We start from the raw sequence: 14,381 nt of genomic DNA, 5'->3' as shown, positions 1-14,381 counted from the left end.
TTTTAATAACACACAAACATTCTGTGCAGCGCTTGTATTCCCCTGCCTTCCTCTGAGAATTATGTTCCAAAAGCCTGAGGTTTGGTACCTTTGACCAAGAAATACAACAAAAGCTGAAATCAGGAATGCACATCTCTACCCTCAGGCAGTTTGAAATAAAAAAAAAAATTAAAGTTTTTGAATACCAAAGTCAGAACATGGCGTAGCTTAGGATTTGAAGTTTTGCAATTGGAAAAGTTAGAATACAATATTTTCCAGTATACCTCTGCTATAGATGAAATTGAAAACTGACTTTATAGGCACCAATTTTGTTAGATTGTGGCAACGTAAGGAGGTTCAAAAATTTTAATTGCAGGAGGAATAAAATCCATAAATGCTTAAACATGATTTTGCTTTTGTAACAGGTGATAAATCAATATTTGTATGAATTGCTGATTTAAAGAACCATTAAAATCCCACTTTAATCTTCTTAGAGTTTCTAACTCTTCCGTTAAGGAAGAGTCAAAACAAGAAACATGATTGTGATGAAACAGTGATTGTTTCAGAATTAATCCACACCCATTTTTTAACATCAAGAATGCTTTTCTTTTTATTTTGAAATTTCAGGAGCTCCAATTTCAAAGACTAACCAGAGAACTGGAAGTGGAAAGGCAAATTGTGGCTAATCAGCTAGAAAGATGTAGGCTTGGAGCAGAATCACCAAGTATCGCCAGCACAAGGTACAAATCCTGATGACTTTACTTTTGTATGTCCCATAAATTAAAGGGCTTTCTAGTGGTGTTTGTCCCCCATACATATATTTTCGCTGATAGCTATTCACCTTCCATTAATATCTGAAGTATTAAAAAAATGCAGATTTGCTGTGAAGAGTTATGGGACAGTTTAAAGAGGCCTCTCTAATCATTGATTACCTTTTCAATAGAGTACATGTAAAGCTTTAATGTCTCTTTAAATATATTGAAGCTTGTTTTTAAGATTCAGGCAAGAGAAATACAGTACACTTATACATATTTGTGTCAAAGTTACAGTGCTAGTTAAATGTAGTAATACAGTTACGATTTTTTTCCTGAATTAACTGTCTAGTTTCATCCAGCTTTTTGGAAACGCTTTCTGTTGTTACATTTGTTTTCAAGGAACATCTTGCTGTAAGTGTATTGTTAGCATATTTAAATGTATTTATATACAATGACAATAACTGTAGCAAAGCATTTTGTTAATATTTCAGCTTTAACTAGTATTCCAATTTTTAAATTATTATTATTATTATTATTGTTATTCCTTACCAAACTCTTTAACTCTAAATGTGTCTGGGCGCTCATTCATCTCAAGCATATTAAATGACTGGTAGCTCTTGATTCTGAAAGCCTTGATAACAATGTGTTCTCTTATGAAACATTTATACCTGTGCTTTGGGTAACAGCATAATTTCTTGTCTTAAGTACTGTTTGTTTCTATATTCTTTCAGCAATAAACTTGGGTATCATTCTGAAGTGTTTCCTCTTGTGGCCATAATAAATATTTCTGCAAGTTAAATGGAAAGTTTTTCCTACAAGAACTTAAAAAACAGGAGGCAATTATTTAAAATTAAATTTAAAAAAAAATCCAGTGTACGAGCTAACACAGCTTGGGTTTTTATACATCAAACTACTTGAGCTGAGTTGTCATTTGACAGTATTGTTAGTAGCATGACAACTTTTGTTTAAGAAACTTTGAGATATTAATGTTCCTTGAACAAAATTACTTATTTTATCCCCTTTGTGCTTGCCTATCTTCCTTCTAGATCACCTGTTTCTCCAACTGTTGCTCAGATTTTGTTTTGAAAGCTAAAAAAGTTGAATTCCTGTGGAAGAATAAGTCTAAAGTATCGGGTAGTTTATGCCTCTGGCCACCTTTCTTTCAGTCTTTAATGTCCATTTTCAGTAAATTTGCCTGAGTAATACAGAGGAAAAGGTTTTTCTACATCCTGGATCCAGAGAAATTCACATACAAAGAACATCAGAGTTAGCTTGTCTCAAAATAATGTTGTGTAGTTTTTTAAATAACGTACGGTTACCAGTATCTACACAAAAAGTTAGATTCTGTACTTCTATCAGATACTACCATTTACCAAGATGGAAAAGGTAATTTATAGCATGATGGAGTCATTGCTTCCTCATGTCTAAATGATGTTTATTTGTATTAAAAAGATGATGAAAGTTTAGGGGGAGGAAGCACCGAAGTTGGTTTCTAGTATACTTCGGTATGAGTGGATTTGTGGGTCTAGATAAACTCTTCAAGCTTTTGTTTTCTGGGCCATGAGTTTTCTGTAGTTATTCATAAAATATTTTACACATTTAAAATTAAAGCGTGATTATATTCTTAGTTCTTACAGACACGTCCATATGCTGACCACTGTTCTTGTTTTTCTAAATTTTCTTATCCCACTGGGTCTGGTCCTGTACAGCTGAGGATGCTGTGCTAGGTCACTTTTTTTACCGAGAGACAGAGGGTTAAAACTTGGTTGGGACAGTTTGTTCCCAGATGTCTGTTTGGTTTGGTTTTTGTTGGGGTTTTTTTTGTTTGTTTGTTTGTTGTTTTTTTTTTTTTTACTTAATGTGGATATGCCTTTTAGAAGATGTGTGAGAAGCTGGGGAAAAAGAAATCTGTATTTTAGTTAGATGCTTTCATTTCTTCCCAGCCAGTTGCTTCCAGTGTAGTTAGAAGAGTTGCTGAAAGAATCAAGGTGAAACAATCTCTCAGAGTGGTATCACAGCAGACACAAATATAGCAGCAAAATGTACAGCCCTAAAAAGCCACATGTGTTTCCCCAAACTAGGCAATGTAAATGTTTTGCTAAGGCTGACAAGAAATTAAATAAACATGAAGAGAGCATGGAGAAAAGGCTTGGAAACTGAATGCTGTATTGAGAGATTGGTCGTGGACAGCTAACATCCTGCTCCCAGAAGCACAAAGAGGTTGAGCATTTAGAGAGCAAGATCATGTTTCTCCTAGCCCAATAAAATAACTGTCCAATACAGTCTTATATTAAAAAAAAAGGACAAAAACTAAAAAAGCAAGCAAAACTCTAAAGCGTAAAATGCATACCTGTTTTTATTCTTTGTTCAAGTTTTCTGTCCCTGAGGAAATCAACAATGCTTTGTTTCAAAGATAACGCTTTAATCTCCTTTACTGAGGGTAAAAATGTTCTGGAGCATTTCAACTCCAGGAATCTCCAGCTGAAGATTTTGTTGACCTGAGTGGTTGTAGCAACGCCTCTGATTTACCTACTTCTAAACCGGATTCCTGCAAGCCAGCGTTGGCCTGGAGCTGGTGCTGCTTTGCAAAACAGGTGCTGGCGTGAAGTCCTGGGCACTTTTGCGGCAGCATGTGCCTGTCTTGGTGGCTGGAGCTTGGCCTTCGAGCTGTTCCGTGTGCGCACCTAACCCCTCTGGTGGGAGCTGGCTGTGTGCCTCCGAGTCAACTAAGTCTTTTGTGAATTACCCGTTGCGTGTAACTTGTGACGGCTGAGTGATAGTGGGAACCCAAAGGCTCATACTTACTGATCTAATTGTAAAATACTGCACTTACAATAGCAGCTTGTCACAAACACTTGAACAAAAGACAAGTATGCAAATGGCACATGAGACTTGATCAGAAGGCAGGCCCTTCGGGCAGTACAGTAAAGAATAAAAAAAAAGCTTAGCACTTCAAGTACTGAACAGTCAGTTTGAGCAGTAATGAGCCTACCTGAAGTCTTCTGAGTTTTGTAAAACTGAATGTATGTCATAGTTGCTGGGATGGTTTATCTCCATTTTTCCCAATGCCAACTGAAACACTGCACTTTCCATAGTAGTAGAAAATATTCCAGAGTGATTCAGTAAAACACTGCGCTCTGTGGTTGAACACTGTAAGTTCTGTGAGATGAACATGTCTTGCATTTCATGGTCACGCATTTTTCTCGTAAAATGGGAGAATGCTTATGAGGAGTGTAAACGGAGCAAGTAGTTTTGCGTGAAAGCCAGCACACCGTCGTGTTAAGCCGGGTAACTTCTGTTCCGCTGGAGGAGCAGTAACGTGCGAGACGCTTCCAACGTGCGCTGCCCCCATGCTCGGCGCATTCCACGGCGTGCAGCAGCAGGTTTGTCCTGACAAGACTGTTCACAGTGAGCTGATCTGGGTGTAATTATCCTTACAGAAACCAGTTTAATTTTGTTCAGATGACATATCAAATATTTCAGTGTTTCCAAAAGATATACTTGAAATTGCTTGCATATATTGCAATATATGATGTCACTAAACTTCCGTGGCACATTATAAGCTCCATAGAAATTATCTTTAGAATCAGTATGTGCTTTCAGAGTGGGAAGAAGGAAGGAATTACAGTAATTTAAACTATTTATTTATTTACACTAATATTACACTTACTGAAATTTGAAAATAAATCAGTTAAAGGGCGACAATAAATTTTAAACTAAGAAAGAAAAGATATACTTGATTTTCTTTGCAGAGCTTCAGCATACGATAAAAGCAGGGCTAGAATGTATTTGACAGAATATAGCCAAGTAACAAATAATTTTAAATCGAGGTCTCGTGGATCCTCATAGAACTGTTGGAAGAATATTTTGGGCGCAGGTTTTAATAGTCCATTTATTCTAACAGTTCAGAAGAAATAATGATTAATTCCATCATTAGTAGCTAGCTAGGAGCTACTTGCCATGTTAGATAATAACCGGTCACCAGGTCGCCTGACAGTGGCTGACGCTGAACCTTCGGAGGAAGTACCGGTCTCCGTTGCAGAGTGAAGGACTCTCCTTTTGTTAGAAATTGGTCCGTGCTACGATTGCTTTAGGCGTTACAGTTCTTACTTAGTGTGTTAGAAATCTTCTTGGATCTAGCTGTAGAGTTTCTGTTCTCTATATTACAAATAATTACATATAAAGACTTGGGTTTTAATTTATTTTGATTTAGACTGTAGTGATGTCTTGTGACCCTTAATTTCAGAGTTTGAGAATGGACTGTTAGATTTGTTCTCCTGTTTCTTAAAACAATCTCACTGAGTGTCTCTTCCTCTGTCTTTACTGTTTGATTGAACTTTTAAATGCTTTTACTTTAGAATTGTCTTCGGAAATGGGCTTATTTTTTCTTATCTTTCATTTCTTCTAATTCCCTAGTAGAAAAAAAAAAAAAAAGAAAAAAGAAGAAAACACAAGAACAGAACCATTGATCCATGTAACATCGGGACATTTTTAGGATTTTTTTCATGTTTTCTTCAGAGCCTGTTTTGGATTTGCTTTTTTGTCTGTACCTGAACATTAGGCAGAAGTTTCCATTGATTGTTTCCTTCTGGTCTGTGAAGTTTCTTACTTGCTTACTTCAGGTCTTCAGGCAGTTCTGGGAGTGTAAATACAGTAAGAATCGTGCTCGTAGGTAGGTGTGTGAGTGGTGAAGGTGGACATACAGCCTCTGTGTATGGAATGCGTGTTGCGTATTTCCTAGGTTACAGTTTTACCAGATGACTTCAGGAGGCATTATAGGGTCCCCCACTCTGACTTTTAGGATCTGAAGAGTCACTGTATTTCCAGTCAATCCATCGCTTCATAAGGCTGTTTAAGATATTTAGCTTCGTGAGCGGCTGATCAAAAGCACTTATCTTGAGATACAGAAGACACCATCCCAAGTCTCTGATGCCAAATGCTGTGTTTTTCCTTTGACACTTCAGCTGTGACGCTCAGGCAGCATCAACTGTTTGTATAAAATTACAGGGTGTGCTATCACTTGTCTTGCGTCCACAGAAGTTTATAAATGCCTTTTTTTTTTTTTTTTTTGCATGTCTATATCAAAAATGAGTGAAACTTGCAAAGTTTCTTGTTATAGCTCCAGTATTCTTATTCTTGTTTTCTGTTTGCTCAGACTGCAAACCTTTCTGAAATTCCATCAAAGCTTTTGAATGACAGTAGAATTGAGGAATTTGGTGGTGGTTTTTTTTTTTTTTCCGATATTCAGATATGAAAAAAAAAAAATTGTAGCTTACTGATGAGTTGCTCTGGTGATTATTCAAAGAGTGATGATTTAATTTTGACTTCAACTGCGTACGTAAATACTTATGATCTTACGCAATAGTGACTGGGCTACCAAGTAGGATTGTTGTTTTTACTGTGGATGTACATATGCCACACCCTACAGATGGAGAAGCAGTAAGCTACTGTGTGTCAGCTGAGTGATGGTAACTGCCTGTACGAGTGCTCCTGCAAGGTGACCTAAAGTCTCCGGTGAGCGATTGTGACAGATCAGGTGGCACGTTAACTTGGCACCCTCTGAAAATGTGGTGAGCATCATGGCAGTTCCTGCGGCGTGCCATTTAGCTGCAATAGTACTTGAAGGAGGGTTAAGTCTTCCAAAGACAGTCAAACATGCCAGAGGCCTGCATTTTGAATTCCTGTTTAGTGATACCAATAGGAAGGCGGCGGTGGGCAGTGTGCTGTTACCGCTGTCGCTGTGCTGACTGTGTGTGGTGTCAGACAGCGTGGGACGGTGGGGTGGCAGGAGCCTGCCGCTGCCTATCGGGCTGGTGTTTCCCGTGCCCAGCTGTTCTGCCTGGCTGCCTGCTGTGGGGGCTTGGGAGTCTCAGTCACTTTTCAGTGTTGGGTTTCCAATGGAAATAGCATCCTTCAGTATGAGTGACATTTGGGTGTAGTATTACAGCCACAGCTCCCTAAATTAATACGCAGAGCCTCGGTGCTTGCCTTCTTCAACTGGAAACATCTAGCGAGTCTCAGGACCACGTGCTCTTGGTGGCAGAGCTGTTTCATTTCTGCGTGTGGGACGTAAGATTTGTACGGTGCTTTGTACGGTGTCCAGCAGAGAGGGCACAGGGTTTGGGCGTGTTAGTGAAATCAAGAAGACGGCAATTAGAAAAGTTGAAGACTGAAAATGACATCATTCAGTTAAAATATTTGTGAAAACTACTGCTAACCTGTATCAACAAGAAAAGCAAAACCATGAAATCTCCTTATGCTGGTTTTGGTGGTTGCTGGTTGCTTGTAATGTGTATGATGAGTTCACGGAGTTTAATGTGTGCTGTTTATTAGAAAAATCCCCCTATACCAAGAATTTACAGTTATACGAAGCTTTAGGCCTTCGTACTGCATGTAATTGTGAACATGTTCTTGATGCAGATATTTAAAATGCAAGGTAAAGGACAAGAAAAAACAATACATTCAGTCTCAATGGGCACTTGCGTTTTGGCTGGCAGCTCCCGTGAAGCAGCAAGCACGACTCCCTGTGAGTAAACCGTTTGCAGCTGGGTGTCTGACTGAACAGATGTGTTCCAATGATGGAAGCATAGCCAAGCAGTAAACTAAAATACTACAGAAATATGTGTGAAGTACATACATTTCCAGCAGAATGATGTATTTAGCTTTTTACAGCTTTTCACCGGTTTAGAAATATTTAATAAATAATAGTTAATTTTTTCAGCCGTTGCCTTTTTGGATGACAGCAGCAGTATATTCAAGCAGTTAAGACAGGCGATGGAAATCACGACTTTTCTCTCAAGCAGTACTGTTTAAATCGGAAATACATTTCATCTTCTGTAATACTTGCTAAGATAATAGGCTTTAACTGTTTCGTGCCCTGTAATACCTGTGAAAATGTGCGTGGCACTGAGAATTTAACTGTCCAGTCCTCAAACTGAAGATGATAGTTGTGTTTACATATTTTTTTTAAAAATTAGCATACTGCTTAAGACATCTTAACAAAAACTAGAAATCTGCAATTTTCTTAAACTTTGGCGTTGTTCCTCTGGCCTTGCTGTCCCATACGCGGGCGCTGTCAGAGAGCTGGCCGGGACCTCGGCGGCCGGTTCTCCCTCTGAGGTGTGGCCAAGTCCTTGAGCTGTCATAGCCGTTCGACTGACGTGGATGTTCACCTCCTCCTCTGACATAGAGGTCCACAGCTGGGAAGTGTTTGTCTGAGTGCTATCACTGAGGAACGTGCAATGGTCCTGTTGATGCTTAGTACGTCTTGTCTCTAAATGGCTTCATGCAAAACCTTTTCCATTTATCAGATTCTTTTTTTTCCAGATTGGCAGCTGGTTCACTCTTGTATCTAAGACATCAGCTTGAATTAAAGCTGTAAGATGTCAAAGAAAAGATGTTAAATTAAGGGGGAGAAGGGACAAAACCAAACTAAAAACCCCAAAACCAAGAACCAAAAAAATCCAGATACTTGGGAAATAGAAGTGAGGAAAAAAAATGCAAAGGATACAAAAAAAAAAAAAGTGAACAGATCTATTTCAACAGAGTTTTTATGCATGCTCTGTCTTCAGTTAACCAAATATTTGTGTTACTGCCTAAAAAATTAGTGTTTTGGTGTGTGTATTTTATATGCACTTAGTAGAGTTATGTTTTATTTCACTTACTCTGTGCTCTTGTGAAGCAGATTGAGAAGGGAAGAGAAAATTATTTTAATGTACATGACTGTGTGCCTGATATTTTATTGTACTTTCCTTCCACAGCATTTAAAAATAGCTGCTATACTGTAATAATATTTATCTCTAACTTCTATAATTGAGAACTATATACATCATACCAATCTATTCTGAAAGAAAAATACAACTTCTGCATGTCTGCCCTACTAACATAATTCTTTTTCAAGGATAGCAGTGGGCTAAAATAGGTTTTAGAAGCGCAGTGCACCGCATGCGGGCTCCCTTGAGCTATGTTGTATGGTAATATCGGGAGGAGACGGCGTAACGGCTAGCTAATGGCAGCAGCTTCTCTCTGGTAGTGCAGTGTTGGACTGCGCTGGTTTTTAGACAGTGGAATAAAATGCATTAGACTTATCAAAGCTGAAAGATTTGGTAACTTCAAAACTCTTCATCTGTGCAGTGAAAAAATTAGATGGTCAACTTGGTAGGTGGTAGATGCTGGGCTTCTGCAAAAACAATTTAGTAAGAATCAAGTTAAATCCTTAACCCGTTTGAGTGTTCATTAAGTAGCTTGCTGCTTATGACCCCTAGTCAGAGTGCCCGTTATCGTTCCCAAGTCCCGTGCGTGCAAGGAGAGTTCGGTTAGCCAGACGTGCTGGATAGAGGTACGCCTGGGGTTTTCATAATCTCCTGTAGGTAGGAGGAAGGTGTTTCTGTATGCTTAGCACTTACCTTTGCTCGCACCACAGAACAATGCCGTCTGACTGTAAGGAACTGAGTTTACAAGAAGTCTGAGGGGGAAAGTCAAAGTGAGGGGTGTAAAACTTGGTGTTTGAGGGGTGTGAGAATTCTGGGGCCAGTGCTCGCGGTATCTGACAAATAGTCTCCATATTTCTTCATTTCAGTGGAGCAAAGTATTAACGAACAGGCGCACAGTAAGTGGTTAAAGAACCCACTCTATCCAAGTTTGCTCGGTGAAGAGTGAAGAATATACTCTGTGAAGAGCTCACAGAGGTTAATTACCACTCAGAACTCAGCTTTCAAGAGCTAAAATTCATTTGGTTTTATACAAACTCTCTTGAATTCAATACCGGTTTTGGTACAGATTTCCTCATGAACTTTTAACAACGGAAATATTGTTAAAGATTTTATCAGAATAGTTACGAGGTTCAGTTTGCAAGCAAAAAAACAGTGAACTTGCACAGCATTTACTTTGGCGTGCAATTACAGTCCCCAAAATACACCAAAGAGTTCATACGCTAGTTAGATACAATGGTAATGTACTAGAAATGAGAAATTTTTTTAGCTTTTTGTTTAAATTGAATGAGCTTTAGCCCAAAGCTGTGCAGAAATTGAGGTTTGGTGGCCTGGGCCCTGCTAGCAGCTCTGGAGTGGCCAGGCGCTGGTGGCACGGTTCGTTGGCTGCAGAGTCCCAGGTGTCTTCAGACGCTGGGTTTCTCACAGAGCTGTCCAGCTTGTGTGCCACCTGCACTTTCTGTGGAGAAGGTTGTGATAGCTTCAGAGATAACCCTCTGTAGCCGTGGTGCACCTCCTGTTAGCTGGAGGCTATGACCTTTCCTGAAACGCCTTAGGTTCTGTCCTGCAAAGTCTGGGTTTGGTTCAGCCCTGGTTTAAACTCTGCCCCTAAAGGCAGTTTCAACTAACCGGCCTGGCTTTGCGCTCGGGTGGAATGGCAGAGCTCATGCGGTCGCAGCAGCTGAGTTTTGGGGAAGGCAGCTGCTGGTTGTCGCAGGGGGAGTTCTTAAACTGGCCTAGGTAACCTAGTGTGATGTTTGCTTATCTTGTTTTGGCACGGAGTTTGGTTTTCTTTGTGTACTTACTGAGTGTTTCTGTCATTGGACTTATGTTCCAGTACTGCTAAGTGATTTCGTCTTTGTCTAGACTGGAGATGTTTGTGCTTCTTGGCTTGGACCAGATGGTCCTTCAGGAAAGAGAAAAAACCTGTGAAAGTTCAGGCGTGTGTCTGAATTTGGTGGAGTCTGAGCACCCTTCTCTCCACAAGCATCTCAGAAATACGGTGGAACACAAAGAAACTTCTGAAAGGTGATGATCCTGGAAAGTCTCAGCCTGGAGTTCAGCTCCTCACCTGTAATTCTATACCCCACGTTTCACTCTATTTAACTCGTCTGCTTTATGTACATTCTAAAGAAAAGAATAGTGTAGCACCCCGAAAGACATTGAAACTGTAGGCTGAGGGGAAGAACAGCCAGTACATAGTAAAAATTCTGTTACTCTCTAGATGCGAAGCTGGCTTTCGGACACTTGAAGCCTACGTTTGAATTCTCCTTTCTCATTAAATGTCGTTGTAGCTGCAGTTTAGCTTGTGCTGGTATTCCAGTTTAGCACTCTTATACGCAAACAGTTTGTCTCAAAAAAAAAGGCTCCTAAATGATTATTTTTATCTTAGAAAGTAAATATCTAGGACTTTTCATAAGGTGGTTTTTTTTTTGTAATTGGTATCTGTGGTAGAAAGAAGTAAAATAAATAATACTAGTTTAGAAATAGGTACATCTTGCCTAAAATCACAGTTTCGTGCTGATGTTTAGACATCAGAAAATCTGATAGACTTGCCTATTTTTTCCTTTAAATAACTTTTTGTTTGGAAAATAGCAGCTTATAGTCATTGCACAAATGATTTAATACTCAAAGTTTGGTAGCTCATATGTAGCAAGGAAATACTCGACATGTTTTTATGGAAAATGGATCTACTTGTAATAACACCTGGGTGAATTTTGCATTTGTTTGCGAGGGTATTCGTGCATCAGTACTGTTTCCAACACGTGAAAGAACATTGCTTTGTAGAAGAAACAAAATGGTTAAGATAGTTTGATGGAAAATAGTTACTGGAAAAAATAGAAGAGAAGTAGGAGTTTACACTGCCGTTAAACACCTGCCTGGCTTTGTGAAGCAGTCGTTTCTTAGGGCGTCTCTCTGCCCGTGACAGTGGGAGATGTTCACGTTACCCGTTCGCGCTGAGAGGGGTACCTGTGCTGGGGTGTCAGCTGGTTCGACTTCTTGTTGCATGCAAAGGATCAGGATTCGCTCTGGAAAGCTGGCTAATGAAATAACAGCAAAAACTGTGGGTCTGTTTCTGTTCGTGTTTTTCAAACTGCTTTACCTGCACAAGCAAATGCTCTGGCAGTGTGGTTCCCAGGCTTCCTTTGCCAGACGCCGCTGTGAGCAGTGAATGCGTCTGTCCCTGAAGTTTTTTTGTGTCCTCTGATCATACGCATGACTGTGGGTGCTTGCTGTATGTGATTTTCTTTGGGTCGTTACACCTTAGATAGGAGGTGGGTATCATACACCATGCTCTTACCTGCCCGGGTGCAGGTAGGTTGTGCTGCTTGGTGATCTCCCTGTGGTAAGTTACAGGGCGTTCCCGCTGAGGAATGCGACGTTACAATCGGTAACCAGCGGTTTGGTTGTCAGATGTAAAGTGCTGAGGAGTGTTATGTACACGGGCTATTGAAACATTGTCTGCTGGGGGGTTTGTACAATTTCTTATGCTTTGGTTAAAAAAAAAAAAAAAAAAAAATCCAAACTAGCCACATGGTTCATTTTTGTGATTTTTTTATTTTATTTTTTTTTTTCTTTCTGCAGCTCTACTGAGAAGTCATTTCCTTGGAGATCATCAGGTATTATCTTTTATGTGAACATTTTGCTTTTTAAGCCCCTCAAAAGTTATTTTCTTGGCATTCATTGCTTGTTTTGAAGTGAGCAGAACATCAGCAGCAATGCTATGTATCTTTTTCGAGTGTCTTTTGTAAAGCATAGCATTAGTACCCTCTGTCCCACCCGTGAAGACTTGTGTGTTCCGCTGATAGTGTAAGAGATGTTTTGGCTTAGATGTAGGTGCAGGTACTTTTCTTGCATCTTTTGTATTTTTGTGTGAAATGTGACCGTAGCCAGGGTATTGTGTCTTGGGTCCCCTTTGCAATTAATTAAAAAATGCCTTTGAGTCTTCCCCTTGGCAGGTAAGGATCATGGAAGAACATGGTATGTTTTAGGCTTGAAAACTGATTTTCATTTTACAGATATTCTTACTTAACTGATAAAATCTCCAATACACAAAGGTTTTTCTGAGTGCTTTTTCTGTTTTTGTATCTAAGGATAGCTTGAACTGTCTTTCCAAAAGAAGAAACATTTGTCCTGTAACACTTCTGCATCTGCTCTTGAGTACATTAGGTGGAATGGATAGGGCTCTATCTTAAAAGTGACATTCATGTGTCTGGTGAAATAATCCAGTCTGTCCTTCAGAGATCAGAGCATTTAACTAGTTACAGGTTTTGCATCAGTTAAAATACTGACTGTTGAAGAGTTGATCTTCTGAACAGCTGTCGTCTCTTCAGAGCAATGACGTGGATGTGCAGGAGTCAACACGGCAAAGCCCCCAGCAGGACCCAGAGATGGGCCCGTGACTCCCTGCGAATCGCTTTTTGCGTGGGGCCTGTTCCTCTAACTCAGTCACGTACCCTTGGCAGAGTGTGGTATTAAGCAAAACTGGTCTAATGGAATCACCGTGCAATTAGCACTATAGGTAGCTTCTTAAAGGTTTTGTTAGCCAAGTTCTGCACGGTGTTAATTTCCTCTCCTTGTATAAGGACGCGTGCGGGTTTGAGACATCCCCAGTTGCTGCTGTACAAAGAATACCACGTTGTAGTTATCTGCTCGTTCACTCAAGCGTGCTCATAATTATGATTATCATGACTATTTTAAGTCAATAAGTCTCTCAAATTATCTACTTTCCCTTCCCCTTCCTACTTTTTGTTTTATTTGGAGACTCAGCTCTTGCGTAGAGTTATATTTACGTGGTTTGGGTTGCCAGCGTGGCACCGCCTCAGCCGAGGGGAGGTGCGCATTAGCTTTGCTCTTTTCCTTGGAATCCAGTATTCTCAACAGCCACTTGTCTGGGCATTTAAATTGTGCTAGTCGTGGTGGTGATTTTTATTCTTTTAGCAGTGTTTTAAAAAAGAAGTCAAATTTGTTTTTTCAAGTAATTGAGAAATTAGTTTTACTTACTCTTTCAATGTGAAAATTATTTCGGTAGGTTTTTTTCATCATATTATTTCCCCTGGTTCTGTACTGTTCCAGTAACAGTTCACAACTGGTAAAGATACCTTCTGACAGATCTCAGTCATTGTTTTACTGATTTATCTCGTCCAATTGCATTCAAGTTTTTATTTCCTCCTCAGTTTTTCCTGTAACTTGTTATTTGTCTGTTGTTTGTTTTTCTCCTTGACTTTCTATTAGTTCCTCTCTTTCTTTCATCTCTCCAGCTTGTATTTTATTTTATCCTTTAATTATCTCCTCCCATTTGTGTGTTTCTTTTCTTTAGAGATCTCCTGTGCACATCCCTGCTAAGAAGTGACTTAACGTATGGCAAAAATCCTATTTCTATTTAATACTGTATGCGTGAATATGAATCTAGATGTGTGTTTCTCACATCTCTGTATCTAAAGTAAGACTTTCCTGGAGTGATTGCTCAGAAGTGGGCATGTTTGGAAAAAATGTATTTTTGATTAGAATTTTCTGATACACGTTTCATTTAATGTGTACATTTGTGTTGTGATTATAGCATGATTGTACGCTTCACTTACAGATTCACTCTTGAGCTTTGTTTTGAAGAAGTGTCACTAGATGATGCTTTACCAACTGCAATCTGTAAAATACTGATGCTAAAGACGAATGAAAACACTCCCTTGAATTACCTTTTTTTCCTGGCTGCAGGTCGTAGTTTATATCGAAAAACCGTCAGATGCTGAGATGTGACCGTAGCTGTAACTGCTTTATGCATCGGTAGAATTAGGCAGAGTTTTTAACACAAATATAAAATGAGGCTGTTTTGCAGATGCTTGTAAATAGAGTATGAGATCAGCAGCCACTATTACGGGCACTCTCCTCACGATTTGTGGTAGCTGAGAGAGAGAAAGACAACAATTCACTTCATTGTGCA

At 39.5% G+C, this 14,381-nt stretch overlaps 1 protein-coding gene across 9 annotated transcripts in view; it reads left to right on the top strand.

The window, feature by feature from the left end:
- The window catches only part of PKP4 (plakophilin 4), an 84,401-nt gene that overhangs the window by 39,033 nt on the left and 30,987 nt on the right, over positions 1-14,381 (top strand). For 4 of the 9 annotated variants that reach the window (XM_086750578.1, XM_086750579.1, XM_086750577.1 and 1 more), the window contains exons 3-4: positions 607-719; positions 12,029-12,063. The exons of 1 other annotated variant lie outside the window; for it this stretch is intronic. In XM_086750578.1, coding sequence (XP_086606704.1) covers positions 607-719; positions 12,029-12,063 — 148 coding nt within the window. Of the gene's footprint in view, positions 1-606; positions 720-12,028; positions 12,064-13,763; positions 13,887-14,381 lie in introns of those variants that run through there. 4 more of the 9 variants (XM_086750580.1, XM_086750585.1, XM_086750582.1 and 1 more) reach the window with 4 other exon arrangements.

Source organism: Chlamydotis macqueenii, chromosome 6 (genome assembly GCF_036417535.1).
Source record: "Chlamydotis macqueenii isolate bChlMac1 chromosome 6, bChlMac1.mat, whole genome shotgun sequence".
NCBI classification, from domain to species: domain Eukaryota; kingdom Metazoa; phylum Chordata; class Aves; order Otidiformes; family Otididae; genus Chlamydotis; species Chlamydotis macqueenii.
This window is presented reverse-complemented; position numbering and strand designations above follow the sequence as displayed.